The 26,690-nt window shown below is 49.6% G+C and overlaps 1 protein-coding gene and 1 pseudogene across 2 annotated transcripts in view; both read right to left on the bottom strand.

Moving 5' to 3' along the window:
• Positions 1-1,971: 1,971 nt before the first annotated feature.
• EPRS1 (glutamyl-prolyl-tRNA synthetase 1) overlaps positions 1,972-26,690 on the bottom strand; it is an 82,929-nt gene continuing 58,210 nt past the window's right edge. For both annotated transcript variants that reach the window (XM_078784182.1, XM_078784183.1), the window contains exons 26-37: positions 26,594-26,645; positions 23,749-23,958; positions 22,450-22,522; positions 18,798-18,877; positions 17,491-17,592; positions 17,059-17,214; positions 16,698-16,895; positions 16,359-16,532; positions 16,113-16,273; positions 15,836-15,914; positions 2,827-2,891; positions 1,972-2,722 (exon numbers count right to left, since the gene is read on the bottom strand). In XM_078784182.1, the coding sequence (XP_078640308.1) occupies positions 2,572-2,722; positions 2,827-2,891; positions 15,836-15,914; positions 16,113-16,273; positions 16,359-16,532; positions 16,698-16,895; positions 17,059-17,214; positions 17,491-17,592; positions 18,798-18,877; positions 22,450-22,522; positions 23,749-23,958; positions 26,594-26,645 (1,501 nt within the window). In that variant the 3' untranslated portion in view covers positions 1,972-2,571. The remainder of the gene's footprint in view (positions 2,723-2,826; positions 2,892-15,835; positions 15,915-16,112; positions 16,274-16,358; positions 16,533-16,697; positions 16,896-17,058; positions 17,215-17,490; positions 17,593-18,797; positions 18,878-22,449; positions 22,523-23,748; positions 23,959-26,593; positions 26,646-26,690) is intronic.
• On the bottom strand, positions 6,630-10,409 carry LOC144893687 (uncharacterized; annotated as a pseudogene).

Below are 26,690 nucleotides of genomic sequence, written 5' to 3'. Positions count from 1 at the left end.
CGAGGACGTTCGTCATTTGTCGCTCTTGTCCTGTTTGCGCCGAACTCAAACCCCGCTTCTATAAACCCGACATAGGGACGCTGATTCAGGCTACTAAGCCCTGGGACCAAATGGCGATGGACTTCAAAGGGCCGCTACCTGCCTCCGGAGCATCTCGTTACCTCCTCACCATTGTGGACGAATACTCTAGATTCCCTTTTGCCTTCCCATGCAGCGATATGTCCGCGGCTACGGTTATCTGATGTATGCAATACCTGTTTTCGATGTTTGGGAATCCGGGGTATGTGCATACCGACCGAGGAGGGGTGTTCTTGTCACAGGATGTGCGGGCCTTTCTGTTGCAGCGTAATATTGCTTCCAGCTGCATCACACCGTACAGCCCCCACGCTAATGGTTGCGTGGAGCGCTTTAATGGCACTATATGGAGGGCCATCTCTTTGGGCCTCAAGTCTCATGGCCTGCGACTGGACCAATGGACTGGTTTGGTGCATCGAGCCCTTCATTCAATCCGCTCGCTCCTCTGCACGGCTACAAATGAAATTCCGCACGATCGTTTATTTTGTTACCAGCGTCGCACGGGATCTGTCCTCCCTCTGCCTGGGTGGCTCGCTCAGCCCGTTCCGGCCTTTCTTAAACGGGCGGTGCGCACGAGCAAATATGACCCACTTGTTGACATGGTTCAGATCCTTCAAACTAATCCTGATCATACTCGAGTCCAACTGGCCGATGGACGCGAGTCCACTGCGTCGGTCCGTCAACTCGCGCCCTGTGGGGATCCCGTTGGGACCGAGCTCTGCTCGGAGAACCCGGTGTTGGGGAACTCGCCCTCGCGTCTACCCCTTTCCTCGCCTGAGCCGCCAGAGATAATTGCACCACCCCCGTCACCGACGACGGAGAGCACTCCTGATGGAGCCCATCAAGATGCTGTTACCGAGGGCCCCGACGTGTACCGCACGCGCACGGGACGAGAGATTCGCCGCCCTGATCGTTTTGGCTGGTCGTGATGCAACTCTCATGTACTCAGCTGCTAACTGTAGTTATATGCATCATGCTCACCGGCTTCCGAGCGAAGTTTTAAACCCGGGGAGAAATTTGATGAAAATGTATCCAAGTTGCGACCCAGGCGCCATTACCGCTTCTCTCCACTACGTGGCTATTATAAGAACTTAGCCCCGAGTCGGGAAGCGCAGTCCTGAGACATTTATCATGCTTTCTCCACGTGTATGCTTAGAATGGTAAGGGAACCGCTTTTCATGTAGCTTGCTTGCTTGACTATGATACTCTTATTGCCTATATGCTTGACATATATTGATCCTATGATTGCTAATTCTCTTTCAGATATTGCTGGTGTTCGATTCAGATTAAACTCACCTTCTGAGACCTGTTGTAGATCTGATTACTTTACAACACTCAACAACAACAACATGCATTTTAAGGCCATTTTCCCTGCTAGAGCGGGGGTTAGCCTGAAAAGCGGGGGTCAAAAAAGTGGATCTGGGGTGAAATTAGCGGGGGTAGAAAAGATCAAGATTTTGGTTTGGGGAAGATAAGAGACGGTGGTGAACAGCTGTTTTAAAGACCTGGAGGGAGGAGTGGGATTGAAGAGAGTGAGGGAGTTTGTTCCAGAGGCAGGAGAAAAGTCCTTAAACTCCACTGTTAGCATCGCTCCCCTCTCTACTGTCTCTTGCATTCCATTGCATCCAGATCCGTTCAGTGTTCTGGCTCTTCCACAAAAGCTTTGACTGTGTATACAAAAAACTGTCATTGGTTGGCAACCATTGTGCAGGCTCGATTGGCCGAATAGTCTCTTTCTGTGTTGAAGTTCCTTGTAAGGGAAGTCGTCCATTATATATTGTGAACCGTGGTGTCTGTCCGTGTGTTCATCTGTCACCCGTTTACAACGACCACTTCCCACGCTGCATTTGAAAAGCTGAACATTCACTTTTGAAATGATGGGAGAACAAGCATGAACAATGTTGATGCCAAATTTTATTTCGCAAGCAGGACAGTTCGTCCTCTTTTTAGACAAATCCAACCTCCGCCACTCGATGTTGCACCACCATTTTGCGGTGGGCGGCATATGTAGCTCAGAGCTTTGGTTCTGAGTGAAACCAAGAGTGGAACACAATTAACCTTTTTTAAAGTCAATGAAATAATTTAAATTGACAGATTAACTGAAACTTTTCCCGTCACAGGGAACAGGTACTTGGTGGACTTGCTTGCTTTTCTCGTCACTCGAGATGTGTATTTTTACTAGTCATCTATATTCTATGGTATACACAATGTGAATAGATTGAGAACATGAGAGAATGGAGTTTATTAGGTCACCCACCATCAGTGCACAACTTTTCATTCCCATTGAAACCCATCCCACCATTTTGCTTCCAAAGAGGCAAAAGAAGAGCTTACAAAAAAGGACGAGCAGCAAAAAGTCTCTTTTCTAACAAAAACCAACAAAGTTGGTGAGACGTAGGCAACTGTATGTGGTAACCAATAACCCCGAGTTAGCAGCTTTTTAGTTGGTGAATAAAACTTCCAGCAAGAAATGGTACGGTGTTTAAAAAACATCCACTAGTAGCTGCGCCCAAAAAGCGTGTAAAACTTCGCAGGCTCCTTGCCACTTATGCAGAACGCGCCAGGTGCCAATTGCCGGAGCGGCTCAAATGGGATGCAGAGACCTTTGGCTCCCATGGAAGGAGCTCCTGTGTCAACATCTTCATCCCTGATATGGTGATGGAGCACAGCAACAGATTAATTTTTGTTTGTTTGTACCTTGTTCTTTTTAAGTTTGCACAAGAGACTGGACCTTTACTTTGCAACTTTTACCTGGCAGTGGTCTTCTTTATCCAGTCTTCACAACTTATCTCCCCACAAAAGGGAACCTGAACGATCTGGAAGGCATAATGATCACCACATTCGAACGGAACATATATGTACAAGATGCCGAGAACAATTATCTCGGGAAGAGTGATTCAACAACTAAAGTCCACAAGTGGGCAATACTTCATTGCACTTCATTAGAATGACCATTTCATTAAAAGTTAAAAAAAAATGTAGTAAGGCAAAAACATTCAGTACTATAAGCAAATAAAGACGACACAAACATAATTTGCTCTTCAGCAAAGGACTTCTGCGACTCACTGGGACTGACGCAATCTGTCAATTTCCCGACCCGGATCTCAGTCAACGGAGCATCTTCTCTTCTGGATTTGGTTATGACGAACTTCCCTGAAAATGTCTGCTGCTCTTCTTCTGCTCCAATCGGCTCATCTGATCATGTGCTTGTCAAAGTGGACATCTCTCTGACCATTCTCAGAGAGCCTCCTCAGCGTCGACGAGTCTGGCATTTCACTCAGGCCAACTGGCACGGTCTTCAAGCAGCCATCAATCATCTGGACTGGTCTCCCATCTCTACTGCCTCTGACATCAACTCATCCTGGGAATTCTTTCAAAGTAAATTGCTCTCTCTCATGCACAGATTTATACCATCTCGTCTTCAGTTGTCATACCCTTCCTCCCATCCATGGTACACGGAATCTTGTGGTGAGGCTGTTGCCCTGAAACAACTTGCTTTCGTCTCCTGGAAAGCAAATCCAACGGAAGGAAATCTCATTTCCTTTCACAAAGCCCGAAACAAGTGTGTGTCCACCCTCAGGAGAGCCAGGAAACAATATCTCACCATTCTCAAGACCGAACTCTCTTATCTGTCTCCCTCTTCCAAATCCTGGTGGCGTCTGGTCAAATCTGTTTCTGGTGTTTGTTCCCCCTCCATCCCCTCCCTCACCTCAAACGGCTTAACGGCTGACTCCGCACGTGAAAAAGCTGAATGCCTCAACTCTGTGTTTGCCTCTAAATCTTGTGTCCCAAACCCATCCCTCTCTGTACCCACCGTACCCAGTCGTACCCAGCTGCTCCTGGACTCTGTGTCCTTTCCTCCTGACAAGGTGGAAAAGTTTCTGGCAACCCTCGACTCTGATTCTGCAACTGGTCCTGACGGCATCAGCCCACGGGTCCTAAAATCATGTTCTTCTGCACTTTCACTCCCTCTTTCTGTTCTCTTCACCCTCTCTTTTGCTCAAGGTCATCTGCCATCTGCTTGGAAATCAGCCAACATCACCGCTTTGCACAAAAAAGGTGCAAAAACAGATCCCAGCAACTACAGACCAATCAGCCTTCTCCCAATTATCAGCAAAGTCATGGAATCCATCATTGCTTCAGATATTAAATCTTTCCTCTTCTCCAATGGCTTGATCTCTGATCATCAATTTGGTTTCAGACCTGGTCACTCTACTCTGGACATGCTGCTTCTGCTTTCTCAACAATGGATGGAGGTCCTCAACGCCAAACAGGAAATTAGAGCTGTCTCCCTTGACATTTCACGTGCCTTCGATACGGTCTGGCACCCTGCTCTGCTCTCCAAACTCTCCTCCTTTGGTATCCATGGAAATCTCCACGCATGGCTGGCGGACTTCCTCTCTGGTCGTAGTCAACGTGTGGCCCTGAATGGGTTTCTCTCATCTCCTCTTCCTGTTCAGGCTGGAGTTCCCCAAGGTACTGTTCTGGGCCCTGTGCTTTTTCTGGTCTTCATCAATGATCTCTCTGACTCTCTTGAAAATCCTCTCTATCTCTTTGCTGACGACTCTACTCTCTGTCGCTCCATTCCTCATCCCTCAGATCGGCAGTCTGCAGCCTCCTCACTCTCTGCAGACCTGGACAAAATCACAGACTGGTCAAACAAGTGGAACATGTCTTTCAATCCTGACAAATCTCACACTCTTACAATGTCTCTCCGAAAGGACCGACTGGACAACCCTCCCATCTACTTTCTCAACAATCCTCTCCAAGAAGTTCTGTCGCTCAAGCTTTTGGGTCTCACTATCTGCCATGATCTTTCTTGGGAAAACCACATTTCCAAGCTGGCCTCCAAAGCCAGTCGCCGACTGGGCATCCTCCGTCGTGCGAAGTCCTTCCTTGGCACACCTGAGCTCCTCACCACATACAAGGCTTTCATCCGCAGCTCAATGGAATACTGTTCCCCCCTCTGGGCTGGTGCTCCTGCCTCACACCTTGCTCGGCTTCACGCTGTTGAGGCCAAAGCTTTCAGAATCATTGGAATCTCCTGCGATGTAGTCAACGCCGAGGGCCTTTCACTCACTCACCGCAGGCAGGTTGGTGGTCTTTCTGTCTTCTACCGACTCCTCTCCGGCCTTGCTCCCCCAGCTCTCTCTGTGCTCTGTCCCCCCAATATTCCTTCAGGTCGCACAAGATCTGCCTGCAACCCTCTTCTGGTTAAACTGCCAAAGTCTAGGCTCTCTGCTCACCTTCACTCTTTCATTCCCCTTTTCTCCCGCCTCTGGAACAAACTCCCCCACTCCCTTCAATCCCACTCCTCCCTCCAGGTCTTTAAAACAGCTGTTCACCACCATCTCTTATCTTCCCCCATCGAAAACCTTGATCTTTTCTACCCCCGGTAATTCACCCCAGAGTCCTTGCAGTGTTCATATGTTTTAATCCTCTCCCACCTCCCCCCAAGTCCTCCCGATGTCCCTGCTCTCAAATGTTGTGTTTGTGTCCTTCCCCCTCTCTTTTGTGTCCTTCCCCCTCTCTCCCCATCTTGTCTACCGCTCCCCTTGTTTTTTGTGTTTTGTGTGTCGGTTTGTCTTTTTGTGTGATTAATGTTAGCTCTTTCACGAGCCTCGATCTTGTATACAAAAAAAATAAAAAATAAAAAAATAAAAAAATTGCAGCATTCAAATTCGAAGGTCGCAAGATCTTTACATGTGCCTCACGGAGGAAACTATAACAGCACTCAGTAGAGCGCATACCTACACCAGGCTGACCAGTTTATGCTTTGTATCCCACTGATAGGCCGGATCTGGATCCAGACCTGAACCAAAATATAATCGGCTTGTTCTTGTCACTGACCCAATCTGTCCACCGAGTTTTGTCATAATCCGTCCACAACTTCTTGAAATATCGTGATATATATATATTGTTGCGGTTCTGAGAAGTGTACATATACCATCATTAAAGGTTAAAGGTTTGCCCCCATAGTTAGTCCACAAGCAACACGTAGGCCACCTTAGAACATTAGTTATGTCACAGTATGTGTGAGAATAAGGTCATTTCCATTAGTGATACCTGCGTTGTGTAAAATAAATAAGAGTAAGCCCCGTTCATTTTGCCTCCACCCTCCAAATCGACCTCGTTGGGCAGCATCCATCCCGCGCCCTGATTCGGCTAATCCATCTCCTTTGCCAGCAGCGATTTTCGCTCGAAACCAGCCAAATACCACGAGGTAGGCCTGAGAGAGGGTGGAGCCGGCGTTGAGGTCGGGGAGCGGCAGTGAGACGGTAAGAACCAACAACCAACCAGGGCTCGGGTGAAAGGGCGTGAGAGGCGTGGTAAGTGCGCGGCTGGCAAGTTCCAGAGGGTTCGCTGGGCGGCGCTATATAAACGCACGCACAAAGCCCTTGTACAGCAGTGATGAGCGAGGGGCTTTGTAACAGGACTGATGCAACTGCACTCGTTGAAAAGGACGGCCCTTATGAGAGAACTGTATAAAAGGACTTGAAAGAATTGCGCTTTACCAGAAGGACTTATGCGAGAGGACTTGAAGGAATTGCGCTTTACCAGAAGGACTGATGAGCGAGGGGCTTTGTAAGAGGACTTACGCAACTGCACTCGGTGAAAAGGACTGCCCTTATGAGAGAACTGTATACGAGGACTGAAGGAATCGCGCTTGCTACCAAAGAGCTTATGCGACATGATTGTGCAAAGAGGCCTCGTGAGGAAAGCGCATTGGGGAGCGCCTATTGAGCGGCATTGGGAGCGCATATAGCGCAAGTGCATTTAAGACGTACGCGACCATGGTCGCCAGTAACCGCCAGCCAGCCGTGCCTTTCGCCCTGTAACTGTCCGCTCCGCGTAAACAACCCGCGGGGAGCTTTTGCTGCCCTGACCATCTGCTTCGCGGTCCGAGTCGGGGACCGGAGCGACTGCCTGGACGCCATCATCCCTGGACCATCACCCTGACCTTCTACATCCCCGTATGAGTGTGTCTGTGTGTGATGGGCCCGTTTGTCCAGGGATAAGTATAAGACTGTATAAGCTTCACTGTGTGTTCTTCTCCTCCTTCCTGTAGAAATTGTAATAAACCAATTGGTATTCCTTGTTTCTTCCTAATTCGACCGTATCAGTCCTTCCCTCCATTGGGTAAGCGTGGCACGATTCGGAACCGCTCAGATCGGGTTAGTTCTTGTTAACAGCTCGGATCACGGCTCGCTATCGCTCGGCGTTTTCACTCCAACCGTGATTCCGGCGGGGTTATTTCCTTGCTTCCTGGGAGGCGTTGGTAATTAGGTAAAAGGAATAATTCGGCCTACCACCCTATTCAACGCCGCCCGGAAGGAACGTCACAGCCCCGGATCACGTCGGCTCGTAAAAGACAAGGGGACTAATCCCCCCATGGTAAGGGGAAAGGCCGACGTTGACATCCGCAACAATATATACAGTCACGTGAAAAAGTAAGTACACCCCATGTAAAGTTTTGACTTTTTCAACATATTTCAACATACAGCTATTTGATCTTCATTTCAACAACATCGATAGATAAAGGTGATATAATATAACAAATATCATGAAACATTTACATTTTGTAGTCCATTGTATAATTTAAATAAACAAATGCAAATTTCGCATGTGGAAAAAGTAAGTACACCCCTACATTTATCACTACTTCAAACACCTAAAATTAGAATCAAGTGCACCAGCTCAGGTGCAAATGATTAGAACATCGTTAGCGAGGATCTTGGAGGAACCTGTCTTATTTAAACCTCAGACATTTAGTTTGGTTTGCTCTTTGTTGTTGAAGTGTGCGGCGTCACCATGCCGAAATCAAAAGAGCTCTCTGAGGCCTTCAGAAAGAAGGTTATAGATGCCAACGAGTCTGGGAAGGGATTTAAAAAGATCTCCAAACAATTTGAAATCAATCATTCGACTGTCCGGAAGATCATCTACAAGTGGAGAAAATTCCAAACAACTGCCAACTTGTTCAGGCCAGGCCGCCCCAGCAAGTTCAGCCCGAGAGCAGACCGCAAGATGCTGAAAGAAGTCTCTCAGAACCCCAGAATGTCATCACGGGACTTACAGGTAGCTCTTGCCACTGTTGATGTCAAAGTGCACGAGTCTACCATTAGAAAGAGGCTGCACAAATTTGATCTACATGGGAGGTGTGCCAGGAGGAAACCTTTGCTTTCCAGAAAGAACATCAGGGCAAGACTAAAGTTTGCCAATGAACACCGAGGCAAAGACCAGCACTTCTGGAACAATGTGCTCTGGACAGATGAGTCAAAGGTAGAGCTATTTGGCCACAGTACCAGAAGACATGTTTGGCAAAAACCAAAGACAGCATTTGACCACAAGAACCTGATACCAACTGTAAAGCATGGTGGTGGAAATATTATGGTTTGGGGCAGCTTTGCTGCATCAGGGCCTGGGCAGCTCACCATCATAGAATCCACTGTGAATTCTTCATTGTACCAGAGGGTGCTTGAGGATAATGTGAGGCCATCTGTCGGAAAGTTGAAGCTCAACCGAAGGTGGACCTTGCAACATGACAATGACCCTAAACATACCAGTAAATCCACCAAGGAATGGCTGAAAAGAAAGAAATGGAGGGTTCTGGAATGGCCAAGTCCCCCCCCCTTCCCACACCTCCTGCCCTCAAGCCCTCTCCCTCCCACACATCTCCCTGCTCTCAAATGTTATGTTTGTGTGCTTCCCCTTCTGTCCCCCTCTTGTCTTCCGCTCCCTCTTTTTATATATTTTGTTTGTCTGGTTGATTTGTTTGTGAAATAAATGTTAGCTCTTTCACGAGCCTCGATTCAGTATACAAAAAAAAAAAGAAAAAAAAAAGTCAAAGCCCGGGTCTAAATCCCATCGAGATGTTGTGGGGGGATTTGAAACGAGCTCTGCATGCAAGAAACCCCTCTAACATCGCACAGCTGAAAGAATTCTGCATGGAGGAGTGGGCAAAAATTTCTCCCAGTCGATGTCAGAGACTGGTGGACAGTTAGAAGAAACACCTACTTGAGGTTGTTTCTGCCAAAGGGGGCAATACCACCGATTAGAGCCAAGGGTGTACTTACTTTTTCCACATGGGAAATTTGCATTTATGTTTATTTAAATTATACAATGGACTACAAAATGTAAATGTTTCATGATATTTGTTATATTATATTAAAGCGCGGTGTTACGCACGCTGCTTGTAAGCAAGGAGGAAGCGGACAACGCGGTAATTTGTAAGAGTCTTTATTCAAGAGCTCACTGTAACACTGAGCTGCTCAGGGCTGCGCGCCCCGTGTATATCGTGAGGCCACGCCTCTCTCCCGGGCGTGGCCCACCCCCACTTGGTGTGCGGGGTGATGTCACCACGTCAGTGCTTTCGTGTCCGCCACACGCGCCCCCCCAGAATCCCCGCGCACCTGAAGGGTCAGTTTGCGGGGCAAACGGATGACCTGGCCGAAGCGCGACCTGGCGACTGGCGGCGTCTGGGATGCAGGGATGCCATCTGGGATGCCTCCGGCTGCCCTTGGGATGGGTGCAGGACCGGGGGGCGGCGTGGCTGGGCGGTGCCGGGGGTCCGCCCGCAGGGGGGCGGCCCCGACGCGGGGGTCGGGCCACTGGCGGTGGATGGTCCACGTCGAGGTGGGCCGGCTTGAGGCGGTCCACAGAAACGCGGTCAGGAGTACCGCCGATGTCCAGGGTGAAGTGCTTCACCTCGGTCTCCAGCACGTGGAAAGGCCCGTCGTACGGGGGCCGCAGTGGTGTCTGGTGGGCATCGTGGCGGACGAAGACGTACTCCGCCGTGCGAAGCTCCGGGGCGACGTGCGTCGGTGGGTGCCCGTGGCGTGCCGTTGGCACCGGGACGAACCTCTGGGCGGTCTCCTGCAGAGCGGAGCGCTGCTGTGCCGCGGACCATGGTGCCGTGGAGTCGGGGAAGGAACTCGCCCGGCACCCGCAGCGGTTGCCCGAAGACCAACTCCGCCGCGGATGCGCGCAGGTCCTCCTTGGGCGCCATCCGGAGGCCCAGCAGGACCCAGGGGAGCCTGTCGACCCAGCCGCCGTCGCGGAGGGTGGCCCGGAGCGCGGCCTTCAATGAGCGGTGAAATCGCTCACACAGGCCGTTAGCCTGGGGGTGGTAGGCCGTGGTTCGGTGCAGCCGGACCCCGAGCCCCTGCGCGACCGCCCCCCAGCTCCGAGGTGAACTGGGGGCTGCGGTCGGACGAGATGTCTGAGGGGGCGCCAAACTGGGCGACCCAGGTGGCGATGAAAGCCTGCGCGACGTCCGCCGCCGTCGTCGACGCCAAGGGCACGGCCTCCGGCCACCGGGTGGTGCGGTCCACCATGGTGAGGACGTGGGTGAAACCCCGCGAGGGGGGCAGAGGTCCCACCAGGTCCACGTGGACGTGGTCAAACCGGCGTTCCGGCACCGTAAACGGGGCCAACGGGGCCTGGGTGTGCCGGTGCACCTTGGCGCGCTGGCATGCGAGGCACGTCCTGGCCCAGCCGCGGACGGCCTTCCGGAGGCCATGCCAGACGAATTTGTCGGCGATCAACCTTTGGGAGGCCCTTGCGCCCGGGTGGGACAGGCCGTGGATGGCGTCAAACACCTGGCGCTGCCAGCCCGCGGGCACGATGGGGCGAGGCCGCCCGAGGGAGACGTCGCACAAGAGGGCCGCGCCCGCGCCGTCGAACGGCACCTCAGTGACGCGGAGGCCCGTGACGGCGGTCCGCAAGGCCTGGACATCGGGGTCAGCGGCCTGGTCCGCTGCCATCCGGGCATAGTCGATGCCGAGGTGGACTGCGTGGGCGACGGCCCGGGAAAGGCAATCCGCCACCGGGTTGTCCTTCCCCACGACGTGCCGGATGTCCGTCGTGTACTCGGACACGGCCGAGAGGTGACACTGCTGCCGGGCCGACCACGGCTCAGTGACCTTGCCCATCGCGAAGATCAGCGGCTTGTGGTCGACGAAGGCCGTGAACGCACGGCCCTCGAGCAGATGGCGGAAGTGCCTGACCGCCAAGTGAAGCCCGAGCAACTCGCGGTCGAAGGTACTGTAACGGCGTTCGGGCGGGCAAAGCTGCCGGCTAAAGAATGCCAGCGGTTGCCAAGCCCCACGCACCCATTGCTCGTGCACCGCGCCCACCGCGTAGTCCGAGGCGTCGGTGGTGAGGGTGGTGAGGGCGATCGGTGCATCTGGCACCGGGTGCGCGAGCATGGTGGCGTTAGCCAAGGCGAGCTTCGCGCCCGTGAACGCCGCGTCCATCTGCTCGGTCCAGGTAACGTCGCCTTTGCCCGGCTTACCTCGGAGCGCTTCGTGCAGGGGGCGCAGGAGCTGGGCGATACGGGGCAGGAACCGATGGTAAAAGTTCACCATGCCCAGGAACTCCTGCATCCCCCTGATCGTGCGGGGGCGCGGAAACCCCTTCACCGCCTCCACCTTGGCCGGCAGGGGGACGGCTCCGTGCCTGGTGACGCGGTGCCCCAGAAAATCGATTTCGGCGACGCCGAACCGGCACTTTGCAGGGTTCACAATCAGGCCATGCTGGCCCAGGCGTTCGAAGAGCGTGCGGAGGTGGTGTAGGTGCTCTTCGTGGGACGCGCTGGCGACGAGGATATCGTCCAGGTAGACGTATACAAAATCCAAGTCGCGCAGGACGCTGTCCATCAGCCGCTGGAACGCCTGAGCCACATTCTTCAGACCGAAGGGCATCCGCAGGAATTCGAAGAGTCCGAACGGCGTGATGACCGCCGTCTTCGGGACGTCCTCCGGCCTGACGGGGACCTGATGGTAGCCGCGTATGAGGTCCACCTTCGAGAAGAAGGACATGCCCGCCAAACGGGCGGAAAGTCCTGAATGTGGGGGACGGGGTATCGGTCGGGGGTGGTGGCGTCATTGAGACGGCGATAGTCCCCGCACGGTCGCCATCCCCCGCCGGGCTTCGGCACGATGTGCAGCGGCGACGCCCAAGCACTCTCCGAGCGCCGAACGATGCCGAGTCGCTCCAGGGTAGTGAACGCCGCTTTTGCTACCGCCAGCTTCGTCGGCTCGAGGCGGCGTGCCCGGGCGTAGACCGGTGGCCCGACAGTGGGGATGTGATGGGCCACCCCGTACTTGACGGCCCCCGCCGAGAAGGTGGGCCGCGTGAGGGCCGGGAAGCCGGCGAGGAGGCGGGTGAATTCGTCCACTGCCGGAAGCGTACAGATCAACGTGGCCGGAACCGAACCGTTCGGCAAGCCGCTTGGCAAGCCGCTCGGTGAGCTGCTCAGTGAGCTGCTCGACGAGCTGGGCAGCGCACAAGCGAGCGAGCTGAACGTCTCGGCCTGGATAAGATGTCTGTGCTTTCCGTCGACCAGGAGCCCATTGGCGCACAGGAAGTCCGCGCCAAGCAATGCCATGGGCACGTCGGCGGTGACGAACGACCATCGGAAAACCTGCCCTCCGAACCGCAGAGAGAGGCAGCGTTTTCCGTACGTACGGATGGGCGTCCCATTCGCGGCAAGCAGCGCGGGGCCCCCGCCCGCTTGTCCGACGTACCGGCAGGAACGACACTCACCTGCGCTCCTGTGTCGCACAGGTAACGGCGCCCGGATAAGGTGTCCGTTATGAACAGCAGGCTGCTCGAACGGCCGGCACTCATTGCCACTATCGAGCGCCGGCCCGGGCGTTTCCCGACCTGTTGAAGGAGCATGGCGGATGACACTGTCGAGCCTCGTGGCCGAACTTGGCGTGGAACCAGCACCAGGTGGTGGAGCTGGAGGAGTGCGGCTGGCTCCGCCAGGCTGGTGGAGCCGGCGGTTTTCCCTGCGGTGGCGGTTTTCGCCGCGGCGGTGGGCGGGGCGTGGCGGCGGCCACGAGGTGCGTATCAGCATGCTGCGTATGCTGTGTAAGCTGATGCTGTGAATCAGCATCAGCCTCGGGATCCACGAGGTGGGCAGCAGCATCAGCCTCGAGGTCCGCGACGGCCGCACCGACTCTCGCCCGCGTGTCCGAAGCCGCGAAGTACCTGTCCGCCTCGGCGGCCAATGCTCGGGGTTCTGTTAGCACGGTCCCAGCCAACGCGAGGCGTACCTGTGCTGGAAGTTGGCGACGGAAAAGCGCCCGGAATAGAGAACCAGGGGCTTCGTCGCCCAACAGCGACAGCATATGGTCCATTCGGACCGACGGGCGCGTGTCGCCGAGCTTGGGGAGATCCAGGAGGCGGTCGGCCCGTACGTCCTCCGTGAGGCCGAACGTGGCTAGGAGCAGCCGCTTGAGTGCCTCGTACTTGTGGCCGTCCGGTGGGTGGCGAAGGACGGACACAACTCGAGTGGTCGTGCCGGGCCCGAGGGAGGCGACGACGTGGCAGTAGCGCGTGTCGTCGCCGGTGAGGCGCCGAAGCTGAAACTGGGCTTCGGCTTGGACGAACCAAACTTCGGCCTGGGCCTCCCAAAATTCGGGAAGTTTAACCGACATCGCGTTGTTGGCCATGGCAATGGCGTCGTGTTTGGAAGGATCGCTATGGCAGATCCAACGTCGAGGTCACCAGTAAAGCGTGGTGTTACGCGCGCTGCTTGTAAGCAAGGAGGAAGCGGACAACGCGGTAATTTGTAAGAGTCTTTATTCAAGAGCTCACTGTAACACTGAGCTGCTCAGGGCTGCGCGCCCCGTGTATATCGTGAGGCCACGCCTCTCTCCCAGGCGTGGCCCACCCCCACTTGGTGTGCGGGGTGATGTCACCACGTCAGTGCTTTCGTGTCCGCCACAATATTACCTTTATCTATCAATATTGTTGAAATGAAGATCAAATAGCTGTATGTTGAAATAAGTTGAAAAAGTCAAAACTTTACATGGGGTGTACTTACTTTTTCACGTGACTGTATATATATATACTACTCAAAAGAATTTAAGGGTCAAAGGATTTTTTTTCATCATTTTTGTCAGTATGTCTTTTTAAGACAGATAGGGTTAGAATATCCCCCTTTGGGTTGTCATTTGGACTATAGACGTCACGTTATTATGGGACATGCAATCATTGCACTTATCTTTAGAAACTTTTTAAGTTAACCCAGATTTCCTTTTCATGGATTTGAAGCACAAACTTAGTCAGACTAAACTGACAAACTGCCTCGAAACACCCATTGTGACACCTCATGCACCATTTGCACGTGTTTTGCATGAGTGTCATTCCATGCATGCCAATTTTAGCGAAAAATGGCTGAGCATTTTCCATTCATCATCACTTGAAATTTGAAGATGGTTCGACGACAACTCAGCATCCAAGACAGGGGAAGGGCGATTGGCTTGCTACAAGATGGACAAACCCAGAGAACTGTGGCTCAACGTCTAAATGTAAGCCAAGGCGTTGTCGGCAGACTCTGGCAGAGGTTCAGGACAACTAATGCTGTTCAGAATCGCCCTCGTTCTGGAAGACCCCGATCAACAACAGCACGAGAAGACCGCTTCCTGATGATAACGGCGTTGCGACAGCGCTTTGTGACCGCACGGCATCTTCGGGATCAACTCCGAGCTGCCAGAGGTACCAACGTGTCTGACCAGACCATTAGGAATCGTCTGCCAGACCGAGGTTTGCGATGCCGGTGTCCTGCAGTTCGACCACCGCTACTTGACCGTCACAGAAGGGCTCGCTGAGATTGGTGCAGACGTCATATCTGGTGGAACCGTGGTCAGTGGGCAGAGACAATGTTCACAGATGAGTCACGCTTCTCGCTCCAGTTCAATGATGTCCGGGCTCGTGTTTATCGTCGTCAAGGAGAGAGATTTGCTCACCTCAACGTTGCTCAACGTCTACCATTTGGAGAAGGAAGTGTGATGGTGTGGGCGGGGATATCCATGAACCACAGAACCCCTCTGTACGTCGTCAACGGAAATTTGACTGGTCAGCGTTATCTCAACGAGATTGTTCAACCTCTGGTAATTCCACTTCTGCAACGGATTGGACCAGGAGCTTGGTTCCAGGACGACAACGCAAGACCTCATCGTGCCAGGGTGGTGACCGACTTCCTGCAGCAGCAGAACGTTCAGCACATGGATTGGCCTGCATATTCACCCGACTTGTCACCCATTGAGCATGCGTGGGATGAACTAGGGCGGCGAGTTCGATCACATCACGTCCCTGCCGTCAACCTCCGGCAACTGGCTCTCAGCGATTAGTCGCAGAATGGCAAGCGATCCCTCAACGTTATTTCCAACGCCTGATGAACAGCATGCGCCAAAGTTGTCAAGAATGTGTGAATTCTGACGGTAGCTACACCAGTTACTGAAGCTTCTGCGACTTGTGTGAACATCATTTTGGGGGGTGCATGACTTTTTTTCATCAGGGTAATAAACTAGTGTCCAATCAAAAGTTTTTGTTTTGTGTTTTCTGTTCTTGAGCCATCAAATAATTATTTTGTCATTAGTCGTCACCATTTTAGCTCATTAGCTTATATTTATATGCACAAATATTTTTGACCCTTAACTTCTTTTGAGTAGTATATATATGTCGTTTTGGCACCATCTTTCAATGGATCAATCTTTCATTTTTCAATTTCACCGGATCTTCACCAAAATCGAATTAATTCGTTCTTGTCACACACCCAACCTGTCCACCAAGGTTCGTCCAAATCTGTCCATAACCCTTTTGAGACATCACGCTCACAAACAGACAAACATACATGAGTGAAAACATAACCTCCTTTGGTGGCGGAAGTAATTATGGCCTTTCCAACAATACTTTCTTACAACAAATATTCCAAAAAACAGTGAAACAAACTCAGTGATTATCCCACCTTTCCAGAGTCAAGCTCCTTCTGGAACATCTCCATAGTGTCTGCAACAACCATGTGATCCTGAAGGTCCTTCTTTGCCCTGCAGAACATCCGGAAGATTCAAGCTGAACCTCATCCATTTATTCAAAGATCAATCGATCACTCTCTTGTTTCCAAAATTCTACTTTTATGGAATCTTGGAGCCGAATCCCATTTTTATCTTGAACGCTACCTACTTCAAAGTTTATTCTTCCCCATGCTTTCAACTTTATTGACTTCATCTAATTTGGTCTTGTACCTGGTGTAAAGGTTGTCCTGGATATTAGCAAGTAGATCCACAATAAGTCCTTCCATTTCATCCTCTCTGCAGACGACCTTTTCTCCAGTGTCCCTCCTCACAGCTACAAATTCCTGGCGCCGTACATCTCGTGGACCAACCTCGACACGTATTGGCACTCCCTGGCAGTATCAGTCGTTCATTTTAAATCATTATGATACTTTACTGAAGACACATTTCCACAATTACTCTTCTCCAACTTTATACCTTGAGTTCCCAGTGGTTGAACTTCCATCCAGGAGAATAGTTATCCCGAAAGTCATCCCTCACACGCACATCAAGGCAGACTAGACGTTTCTGATATTCTTGACATTTAGCGAGCAGAGCCACGCGTTCATTCTCTGGCAAACTTGCAGTAACACCACAGGGAATGATGACCACCTGGACACATGAGAGGGACAGGGAGAGGGAGAGAGAGAGAGAGAGAGAGAGAGAGAGAGAGAGATTGAGCGATCGAGATGATAAAGAGAAAGTTATGGACACATTTTGTTTTCTCTCAAATAATTGTACATCATTTGAATTGTGGAACTTGTTTTATAGCAAGACCTGTATCTTCGCAACACGAGGTGGGAGAACCAAGCCCTGGTTGTCTCCGTGTATCATTGTGAGCACACCAATTGAGCGGGTGGTCAAACCCCATGAATTTTGGAAGGCATAGAGCTTCTGTTTGGGGCAGAGTGGATCCTCAAACATGATGTCGAACATTTTTGCGAAGTTGTTGCCCAAATGGTGTGACGTGGCAGCCTGTGGGAAAATAAATTGGAAGATTTTGATTGAACACACCAATAGGAACCATCAAATCTGGCCTTCGAAGAGGTCTTGATGTCTTTTTCAAGACATTCCATTCAAAACCTTGTTTATATTTCTAATCCTCTACTCAATGTGGTCACAACACCAGGAGCATCACCTGAATGGCACGTCCACTCGCAGAAACAAATGCCTCCACTGTGGTGGTATAGTCTCCACCAGCAAATTTTTCTTTCTCGGTCTTCTTGCCTTTTACCACTGGCACCGCCAGAAGTTCCTCGTAGACTCTTGCATAGATCTCAAGAATTTGCAGCACCTACAAAGATACGAATAAAGCAATAAACCGGGGACACGGAAAGGAGAATATGAGGATGAACCGCAAGATGCAAAAACAAATAAGGCATTTATGAAACACGATGCATGACCGAGCTTAAATCTTAACACAATACCACAACCTACTACGAACAAGATTTTTTTTTTTTTTTTTACCATCCAGCACTTTATCCTGAACAGTACATTATAAGTACAACAATTGCTTTTCATCTCATTCAATCCGGCAATTCCTTACACTCCATCTAATGCTACCCCGTACCTCCTCCGCAGCATCCTCCAGCGTTGCATGTGCCGTGTGTCCTTCTTGCCAGAGAAACTCACGTGTGCGCAGGAATGGCTGTGGGTGCTTAAATTCCCAACGCTAAAAAACCCCCAAAAAAACAACAACAAATTAAAAACTTTTGACCACCAGTGAAAAGAAAGAAAAAGAAAGCAACACAAATACATTCAACACTCAAATGATAAAATGAAAGTACCAAACAGGCAGAACAAGCATGGTGTACAGCACGAGCAAATAACCCGTCGTTATAGACGGATTAATATTCCCCAATTTTGTGATTTATGACTTGTAATACCGGAATCCACCAGGTGATGCTATACGATACATTTAAGTAGAGAATCTGGGCCCTCCCCCAATCTTGCACTCCCAGGACTGATTTTTTTTTACCACCCCTCCCACCCCATAACACAACATTACCAGACACCTGTAAGTACAACTACCAGTTCAATTACTCTGTGAAACGGTTCAGTTCTCGTAATGTGTCCACTTATGGGAGAATGAATCTCTCTCACCGTCCAAAACTCTATCCTGTATATCGAGTTCAACAATCATTTTTCAACTCATTCCTTTCAGTGGTTCACAATTGCATAGCAATCAAACACAACATAAACAGTCTGATATTTCCCCAATTCTATGATGTCTATGTTTTTCATGCAGAAACATGGGGTATTTTATATGAATTGTAATACACGGGAGCAGCGCAATACCACACATAGAGAATTCATGACCCTCCTCCCTCCCACCCTGAAACCCCAGGAGCGATAAAATTAAAAAAATATAAAAGCTTCTCATGCACACCCCTCAGTAGACTCATTCCATCCAGTGGTTCAGAGATGAAAATGCAAATGCAAGTCAGACAAACCCACAAACAAACAAACCCACAAACAAACAAATAAATCTACAAACACACCCACACTCAAATAAACAAACCCACAAACAAACAAACATAAACAAACCCACAAACAGGCAAACATAAACAAAGCCACAAACATAAACAAACCCACAAACAGACAAACATAAACAAACCTACAAACAGGCAAACATAAACAAACCCACAAACAGACAAACATAAACAAACCCACAAACAGGCGAACTTAAACAGACCCACAAACAGGCAAACATAAACAAACCCGCAAAAACACACACACACACACACACACACACACACACACACACACACACACACACACACACACACACACACACACACACACACACACACACACACACACACACACACACACACACACACACACACCACGAATTATATATCGTATCAAACTCACCACCACATTGCACCACTGATTCACTTTGATGGGGAGGTCTCTGTGGGATTGAACCCATTTGGCAAAGGCTGGGTACATAACTGTGGATGGTAATAGGATATAACGATTGATTTTCATACATGGAGCTTGTATCTGTACAAATATAGAGCTTGTACCTCACACCAACAATTATCCCAAAATTCAAGTATTTTTTATAAACAAAAGCATCACACGAGGTCACCCCTAGTGGGATGTGGGACATCCTGTGAACTCTGCTGCGATTGAAAGAATAAACCCGACCAAAAAAAACGTGTCTTCAGTTCGACACGAGCAATAATTGTTCATTGTTAGGTTTGAGCTGGAAGAGCGTTTTCATTGCTCGAGACGTGGCTGACAGGCCAACTCGGACGCAGCGTCATCGCCTTGGAGCTCTCGTCTGATTTTGTTCCCTGGCCCAACCATAAACTACCCTCCTGATGCTTCACAGGCAGGTCACTGCATCAATGATTTTGCCATTTTTTGGAGGGAAAGTTGAACCAGCTGTCCCATTTTGATTATAATGTTGATGGATATTAAATATCCCAATAGTACCTTTCACAAAGAGTACGCCAATGTGTGCCAGTGCCATGGCCAAATTCTGAATTTCAGCCCCTCCCACAGGGGGTAACTGCATCAGCAGTAGAAATGATGTACATCGGCATAGACATGACAACTATGACATACCAAAAAACAACAATGAACATTAAATGGACATTCCCATGAAGAATGTTGAAATAGGGTGAAAATACAACAAAAATATAAATACACAGTACAAGTAAAGCTTCGTCCCCAAACCCATCACAAGCTGATGTTCATCACTATCTTTATCTCAGATCATCAATTTTGATTCAGACCAGGCCACTCTACTCTGGACATGCTGCTTCTGCAGTCTCAACAACGGATGGAAGTCCTCAACGCCAAACAGGAAATCAAAGCTGTCTTCCTTGACATATCTCGTGCCTTCGATACGGTCTGGCACCCCCGCTCTGCTCACCAAACTCTCCTCTTATGGTAACCATGCAAATCTCCACATATGGCTCACGGACGTCCTCTCCTGTCATAGGAAACATGTGGCTCTCAATGGAATTCTTTCGTGTCTTCCTGTCCAGGCTGGAGTACCTCAAGGCAGTATTCTGCGCCCTGTACTTTTTCTGGTCTTCATTAATGATCTCTCTGACTCTCTGGAAAACCCTCTTTATCTTTTTGCTGAAGAGCCCACCCTCTGCAGTACCATCCCTCATCCCTTAGATCGACAAGCAGCAGCCTTTTCACTCTCTGCAGACCTGGATAAAATCACAGACTGGTCAAAATCATGGAACTTGTCTTTCAATCCTGACAAATCTCACACTCTCTCTCCGAAAGACCGCCTGGAAAACCGTCCCATCGACTTTCTCAACAATCCCCTCAAGGAGGTTCTGTCACTCAAGCTTTTGGTTCTCACTATCTGCCATGATCTTTCCTGGGAAAACCACATTTCCAAGCTGGACTCCAAAGCCAATCGACGACTGGGCATCTTCCGTCGTTAGAAGTCCTTCCTCGGCACGACTGAGCCCCTCACCACATACGAGGCTTCCATCTGCAGCTCAATGGAATGCTGCTCTCCCCTCTGGGCTGGTGATCCTGCCTCACACCTAGCTCGGCTTCACGCTGTAGAAACCAAGGCTTTTGAATCATTAATATCTCCCGCGATGAAGCCGATTCTGAGGGCCTTTCACTCTTTGGTGGTCTTTCTGTCTTCTGCAGACTCCTCTCTGGCCAAGCTCCCCTTGCTCTGCATGTGCTCTGCGCCCCCCAAATATTCCTGCAGGAAGCACAAGATATGCCAGCAACCCTCTTCTGGTGAAACTGACAAATCAAGACACTCTTGCTCACCTTCACTCTTTCATTCCTCTTGTTTCTCACCTCTGAAACAAACTCCCACACTCTCTTCAATCCCACTCTTCCCTCCAAGTCTTCAGTACAGCTGTTCACCACCATCTCATACACTACATGACTAAACGTATGTGGACACCCGAACATCACACATCTCATTCCAAAATCATGGGGATTAATATGGAGTTGGTCCCACCTTAGCTGCTATAACATCCTCCACTCTTCTGGGAAGGCTTTCCACTAGATGTTGGAACATAGCTGCGGGGATTTGCTTCCATTCAGCCACAAGAGTATTAGTGAGGACGGGCACTGATGTTGGGCGATTAGGCCTGGCTCGCAGTCAGCGTTTCAATTCATCCCAAAGGTGTTCGATGGGGTTGAAGTCAGGGCTCTGTGCAGGCCAGTCAAGTTCTTCCACACCGATCTCAACAAACCATTTCTTTATGGACCTTGCTTTGTGCATGGGGGCATTGTCATGCTGAAACAGGAAAGGGCCTTCCCCAAACTGTTGCCACAAAGTTGGAAAAACACAATCGTCCAGAATGTCATTGTATTCTGTAGCGTTAAGATTTCCCTTCACTGGAACCAAGGGGCCGAGCCCGAACCATGAAAAACAGCCCCAGACCATTATTCCTCCTCCACCAAACTTTACAGTTGGCACTATGCATTCGGGCAGGTAGTGTTCTCCTGGCATCCGCCAAACCCAGATTAGTCCGTCGGACTGCCAGATGAAGCGTGATTCATCACTCCAGAGAACGCATTTCCACTGCTCCAGGGTCCAATGGCGACAAGCTTTACACCACTCTAGCCGAAGCTTAGCATTGTGCATGGTGATCCTCGGCTTGTGTGCAGCTGCTCAGCCATGGAAACCCATTTCATGAAGCTCCCGACGAACAGTTGTTGTGCTGACGTTGCTTCCAGAGGCAGTTTGGAACTCGGTAGTGAGTGTTGCAACCGAGGAGAGACGATTTTTATGCACGACCCACTTCAGCACTCGGCAGTCCCATTCTGTGATCTTGTGTGGCCTACCACATCGCGGCTGAGCTGTTGTTGCTCCAAGACGTTTGCACTTCACAATAACAGCACTTACAGTTGACCGGGGCAGCTCTATCAGGGCAGAAATTTGACGAACAGACTTGTTGGAAAGGTGGCATCCTATGAAGGTGCCACATTGAAAGTCACTGAGCTCTTCAGTACGGCCCATTCCACTGCCAATGTTTGTCTATGGAGATTGCATGGCTGTGTGCTTGATTACATATACCTGTCAGCAATGGGTGTGGCTGAAATAGCAGAATCCACGAATTAGAAGGGGTGTCCGCATACTTTTGGTCATGTAGTGTATCTTCCTCCATCCAAAACCTTGATCTTTTCCACACCTGTTACTCCACCTCAAACCCACGTCCTTCAAATTTCGCTTTCTTTCCTGAAATCCGCTTGTGGTGTCCATCTTGTTTATGCGGTGTATCCCACACCAGCCCTCTCTCTTCCACAGATCTACCGATGTCCCTGTTCCCTGCTGTTGTTGTGCTTCCCTCCCTCTCTCCCCCTCTTGTCACCCACTCCCCATTATTGTATGTTTTATGTGTTAGCTCTTATATAAGCCTCGACCAAGTATACACCAAAAAATAATAATAATAATAATAATAACAAACAATCAAAACAAAAAACGAGGAATAGGTCTTTTGTGGAGACATTTTATACTTCATTAAAATCCACTTTATTAAAAATTATTCAACAAGATTTCTTGCGACTGTGATCTTACCTGTCTCGCTGGTTGGTCTGATTGCGATGGGTTCTGCCAACTCGGTCTTCCCTGAATGAGTCACCCACGCCACCTGACAAATACACAATTGTCAGGCAAGTTCAAGGCCTGCAAAAAGCATTTGTACCGAGCACATTTACGATGAAAAGTTTAACACAACATGGGCTGGGCAGCCACTCTCATTTATGATGGGGGCGGGGGGACATTCTCCCCAAGGTGATGTGCACTACTCCATCATGTCTAAATTTCTGCACCTAGCTCTCTTTATGAAGAATGGAGGCACAGTAGATGAAAATCACTCCACTCCACTCCAAAGCCACTCCAGGAATTTCACGTTCTTGTTCTGAAGCCATTCCAGTGTTGCTTTGGTTGTATGCTTGGGGTCATTGGCCTGTTGGAATGTAAAACTTTGCCGCAGTGTCTTTTGCACTCTGAAGCAGGTTCTCCTCAAGGTGAAGATGTTTCCCATTCTGACACTATGGCTGATTATTTTCACATTTTGCGTGTTCCCTGTCAGTACAGGCCGCCGGGTTCCAATTGAAGGTACAAATGACCACTTGCTTGTGATAGGAATGAAATAGGCAAAAAGGAGAAGATTGTCATGGGGACCGCAAGGCTAACCCCCGCTCTAGTAGGGAAAATGGCCTTTAAAATGCATGTTGTGTTGTTGTTGTATCCAGAATTCCAGACAAAATTGAGAAACCCATATGCTTCATGTCTACCACCATTGACTAAAATTTATATATCTTTGTAAGAGGGAGGACACGATTCTGTCCAACAAGATGCAGCTGAACACTTAATCTTGCATTCAATTGTTATTCCAAAACTTTATCTGGTTACCTCCAACTTCGCAAAGCTCCAACTTAGCAAGATGTCAATGGCATCAATTTAAGGGAGGAGACACAGGTATACACCCAGCAACATTGACAGTTCTTTAGTATCCCCGTTGATGCTAGATCACGAGAACCTTTTAATAGCCATGGAATATATATATATATATATACTGTATATATATATATATATATATATATATATATATATATATATATATATATATATATATATATATATATATCTACTGTGCCTCCATTTTATATGTACAATGCTCCCTAATATGAATGGAAGGGGCAGGGGGGGATGTGAAGTTGGAAAGTTCTGCAAATATTGATGAGCATGCCAATTAAAATTATTTACAGGTAGATCAACAATGAGCTAGTATCAAGTATTCAATTACTGCACAAAGCATGAACATTTCAATAAAGTCTAAATGCCAAAATACAATTAACGTAGGTCACCCACCTCTGGCGCAAAATCTTCTATATGCGAGGCCTCCTTCTCAAGTGCACTTTGGGACACGAACATGGGGAAGTAGCAGTTCTCCACTCCAAGCTTCTTTATTTCCACATCGAAGAACTGTTGGATTACCTCCCATATAGAATATGCCCATGGACGCAGCACATAGCAGCCACTAACGTCGTAGTATTCTATCATCTCAGACTTCGTGATGACCTTCAAGAGAATGGGCAAAAGAGATTAAAAAGGGTTAAATGTTATGGAACAGAAAATATGAAAGTTTCAAATCAACAAACCAAGAGTAACAAGGTAATTATTCTGAGATGAGCTCGGTTTCCAGATGCGTAGAATACGGGTCAGGAGGATTTGCGAGAACAAATGGGTCAGGAGGATTGCGGGAGTGAAGAAGGTGGATAGAAGGAGGATGGACGAACTGAGGGAGGAGAGTGGTGTGCAGATGAGTTTGACGGTGAGAATGGTGAAATTCCGGCTGAGATGGGCTAAACATTTGGTGCTGATGCGGGGAGAGAGATTGGCAAAGAGAGCGGATAGGTTGACGGAGCAAGGTAGGAGGAACAAAGTTAGACCACAGTTTAGATGGGAGGATTGTGTGAAGATATCAGTAAGGTGGGGGAAGTTGGAGAATGGAGAGAGTTCACTGAAGACAGAGGGAAGTGGAGCAGTATCCTGGTCAAGGCAGGGCAGAAGCTTGGTGCCATTGGACCTCACCCCTTATATCGGGAGGCGGAGAAGCAGAAGAAGAATCCAAATGTTTAATACTGCTTCCTTCGGATATGAACCCATAACCTCTGGGAGGCTAGTCCAGTGTCCGCACCACTAAGCCACCAACACATCCATCAATTCCTTTGTATCCATCCACAAGCCTAGACTTTCTGCTCACCTTCATTTTCTGGCTGTGGCATCACATTCCCTCCAGCCACAGGACAGCAGCATACTGGCATCACCACATGTTGATCATACCAACCCGTGGCTCTTCAAGTCTCATGAAACCTGCTCTCCAATGTCCACCTGCCTCTTTCTCCACCTGCATGAATGTTGCTTGTCTGTTTCTCATCTGCCTAGTTACCAGTATACAGCATTGACCTTCTACCTTGTCTTTAAGCTCATAAGCTTCGAACTTGTGTAATAATTGGTTCACGAGTTAGCAAGTGACCACTATATTCGTCATGGGTGTGCGTCTGTCTGTCTGTCTGTCTGTCCGCAGCATAACTACCCGATGATATCATCCGATCTTGATGAAACTTGGGTGGGAGGTTGATATCATGATCTAGTTGCGTCCTGCCTAGAGTGGGCGTATTGCGCCCATTGTGGGCGGAGCCACGCCCGAAAAAGATGTCTTTTTAGGGGGTAATCGAGTTCAAGCTACATCTTCTCCGAAGGAGTTGGTGGAATCTCACAGGGGTTTCGATATTTGGTTCGGCCAATGTCATGTGTCTAGCCCCACGGAGCTCGATTTTTCATTTTCGCCCCAAGGTCAAGGTCACAAGGTCACGAAATTTAGAAAAGTCGATTTTTGCTGGTTTTATTACATTGTTCGTTTCCTGATAGGGTGAAATGTCGTACATGATCTTATATTATCACATACATCATGAAATACAAGTTTTCCAACAAATTTCAGAATCTTCGACCTTCGACCTTTGAAGGTCACAAAGGTCAAATTTTCAAAGTTGTTGGAATCGAACCGAATTTTCGGTATTGTGTAGCTAACTTACCTCATAACTGATTATGGTCCCGATTTGATGCATCAATCGTCGATGAACGTGACGATCGACTTGATAGTCAGTCCTTTGTCATTGAATACCGCTCGCTCGTGAACCATCGTCGTCTCCTGACTTGTTAAAGTTAAAATTTCAAGAAACAAACTGCCTACATCTCCTTATTTTCAATCATTCCGTTTTGTCAGAAAAAGCCACATATTTGAACACTACTTCAGGGTGCAATGTTCTTCTGAAATATTGAAGTATCACAATATTGTGGTGACATCATACAACTGGAAATGTGATACAAATTTGGATACAGCCTTTGTATGCAACATTATTGTTACATTTGATATTCAGACACTTCAGATCAGTTACAGGAAGGTGTTGCAAAATAACACCTGTTGACATTGTCAGGTGGTTTTATGTGATCGTACCTCTGCTAGGGAATCGTAATTTGAATGTTTAAGCAGATCGGTGTGGATGATGTCATGCATTATTGTCAGCATGTTGTCTTATGGACATGGAGTTGCATAACTTGCCAATTGATGCTGCATGCAGTTTCCAAACTACTCGTCATCATGCGGTTACTTATTACCCCCCTCCCTTCTCCCACTGCCACCCTATCTCTCCCTCTTCCCACCCCACCTCCACCCTTTCCCTCCCTCTTCCCACCCCACTTCAAACCTTTCCCTCCCTCTTTCCACCCCACCTCCAACCTTTCTCTCCCTCTTCCCACCCCACCCCCACTCTCCCCACCCACCTCCACCCTTTCCCTCCCTCTTCCCACCCCACTTCCAACCTTTCTCTCCCTCTTTCCACCCCACCTCCAACCTTTCCCTCCCTCTTCCCACCCCACCCCCACCCTTTCCCTCACTCTTCCCAACCCACCTCCACCCTCCCTTCCCCCACCTCCACACGCCCACCCCCCCCCCCCCCCCCCCCCCCCCCCCACCCCCCCCCCCCCCCCCCCCCCCCCCCCCCACCCCCCCCCCCCCCCACCCCTCCCCCCCCCCACCCCCCCCCCCCCCCCCCCCCCCCCCCCCCCCCCCCCCCAACCCCCCCCCACCCCCCCCCCCCCCCCCCCCCCCCCCCCCCCCACACACACATTCTTTCCCAGTGGGTCAAAGTACCTGAGAATACCACTCAGAAAGATTGTCTTCTTTCTTCACTTCGATGCCCAACCTTAGAAACAGGACAGGGATGGAGAAGATAAGGAATTAAAAAAAA

Source organism: Myxine glutinosa, chromosome 9 (genome assembly GCF_964187855.1).
Source record: "Myxine glutinosa chromosome 9, kmMyxGlut1.1, whole genome shotgun sequence".
In the NCBI taxonomy this organism is placed as follows: domain Eukaryota; kingdom Metazoa; phylum Chordata; class Myxini; order Myxiniformes; family Myxinidae; genus Myxine; species Myxine glutinosa.
Note: the sequence above shows the minus strand (reverse complement) of the source record. Positions and strands in the feature narration are given on the sequence as shown.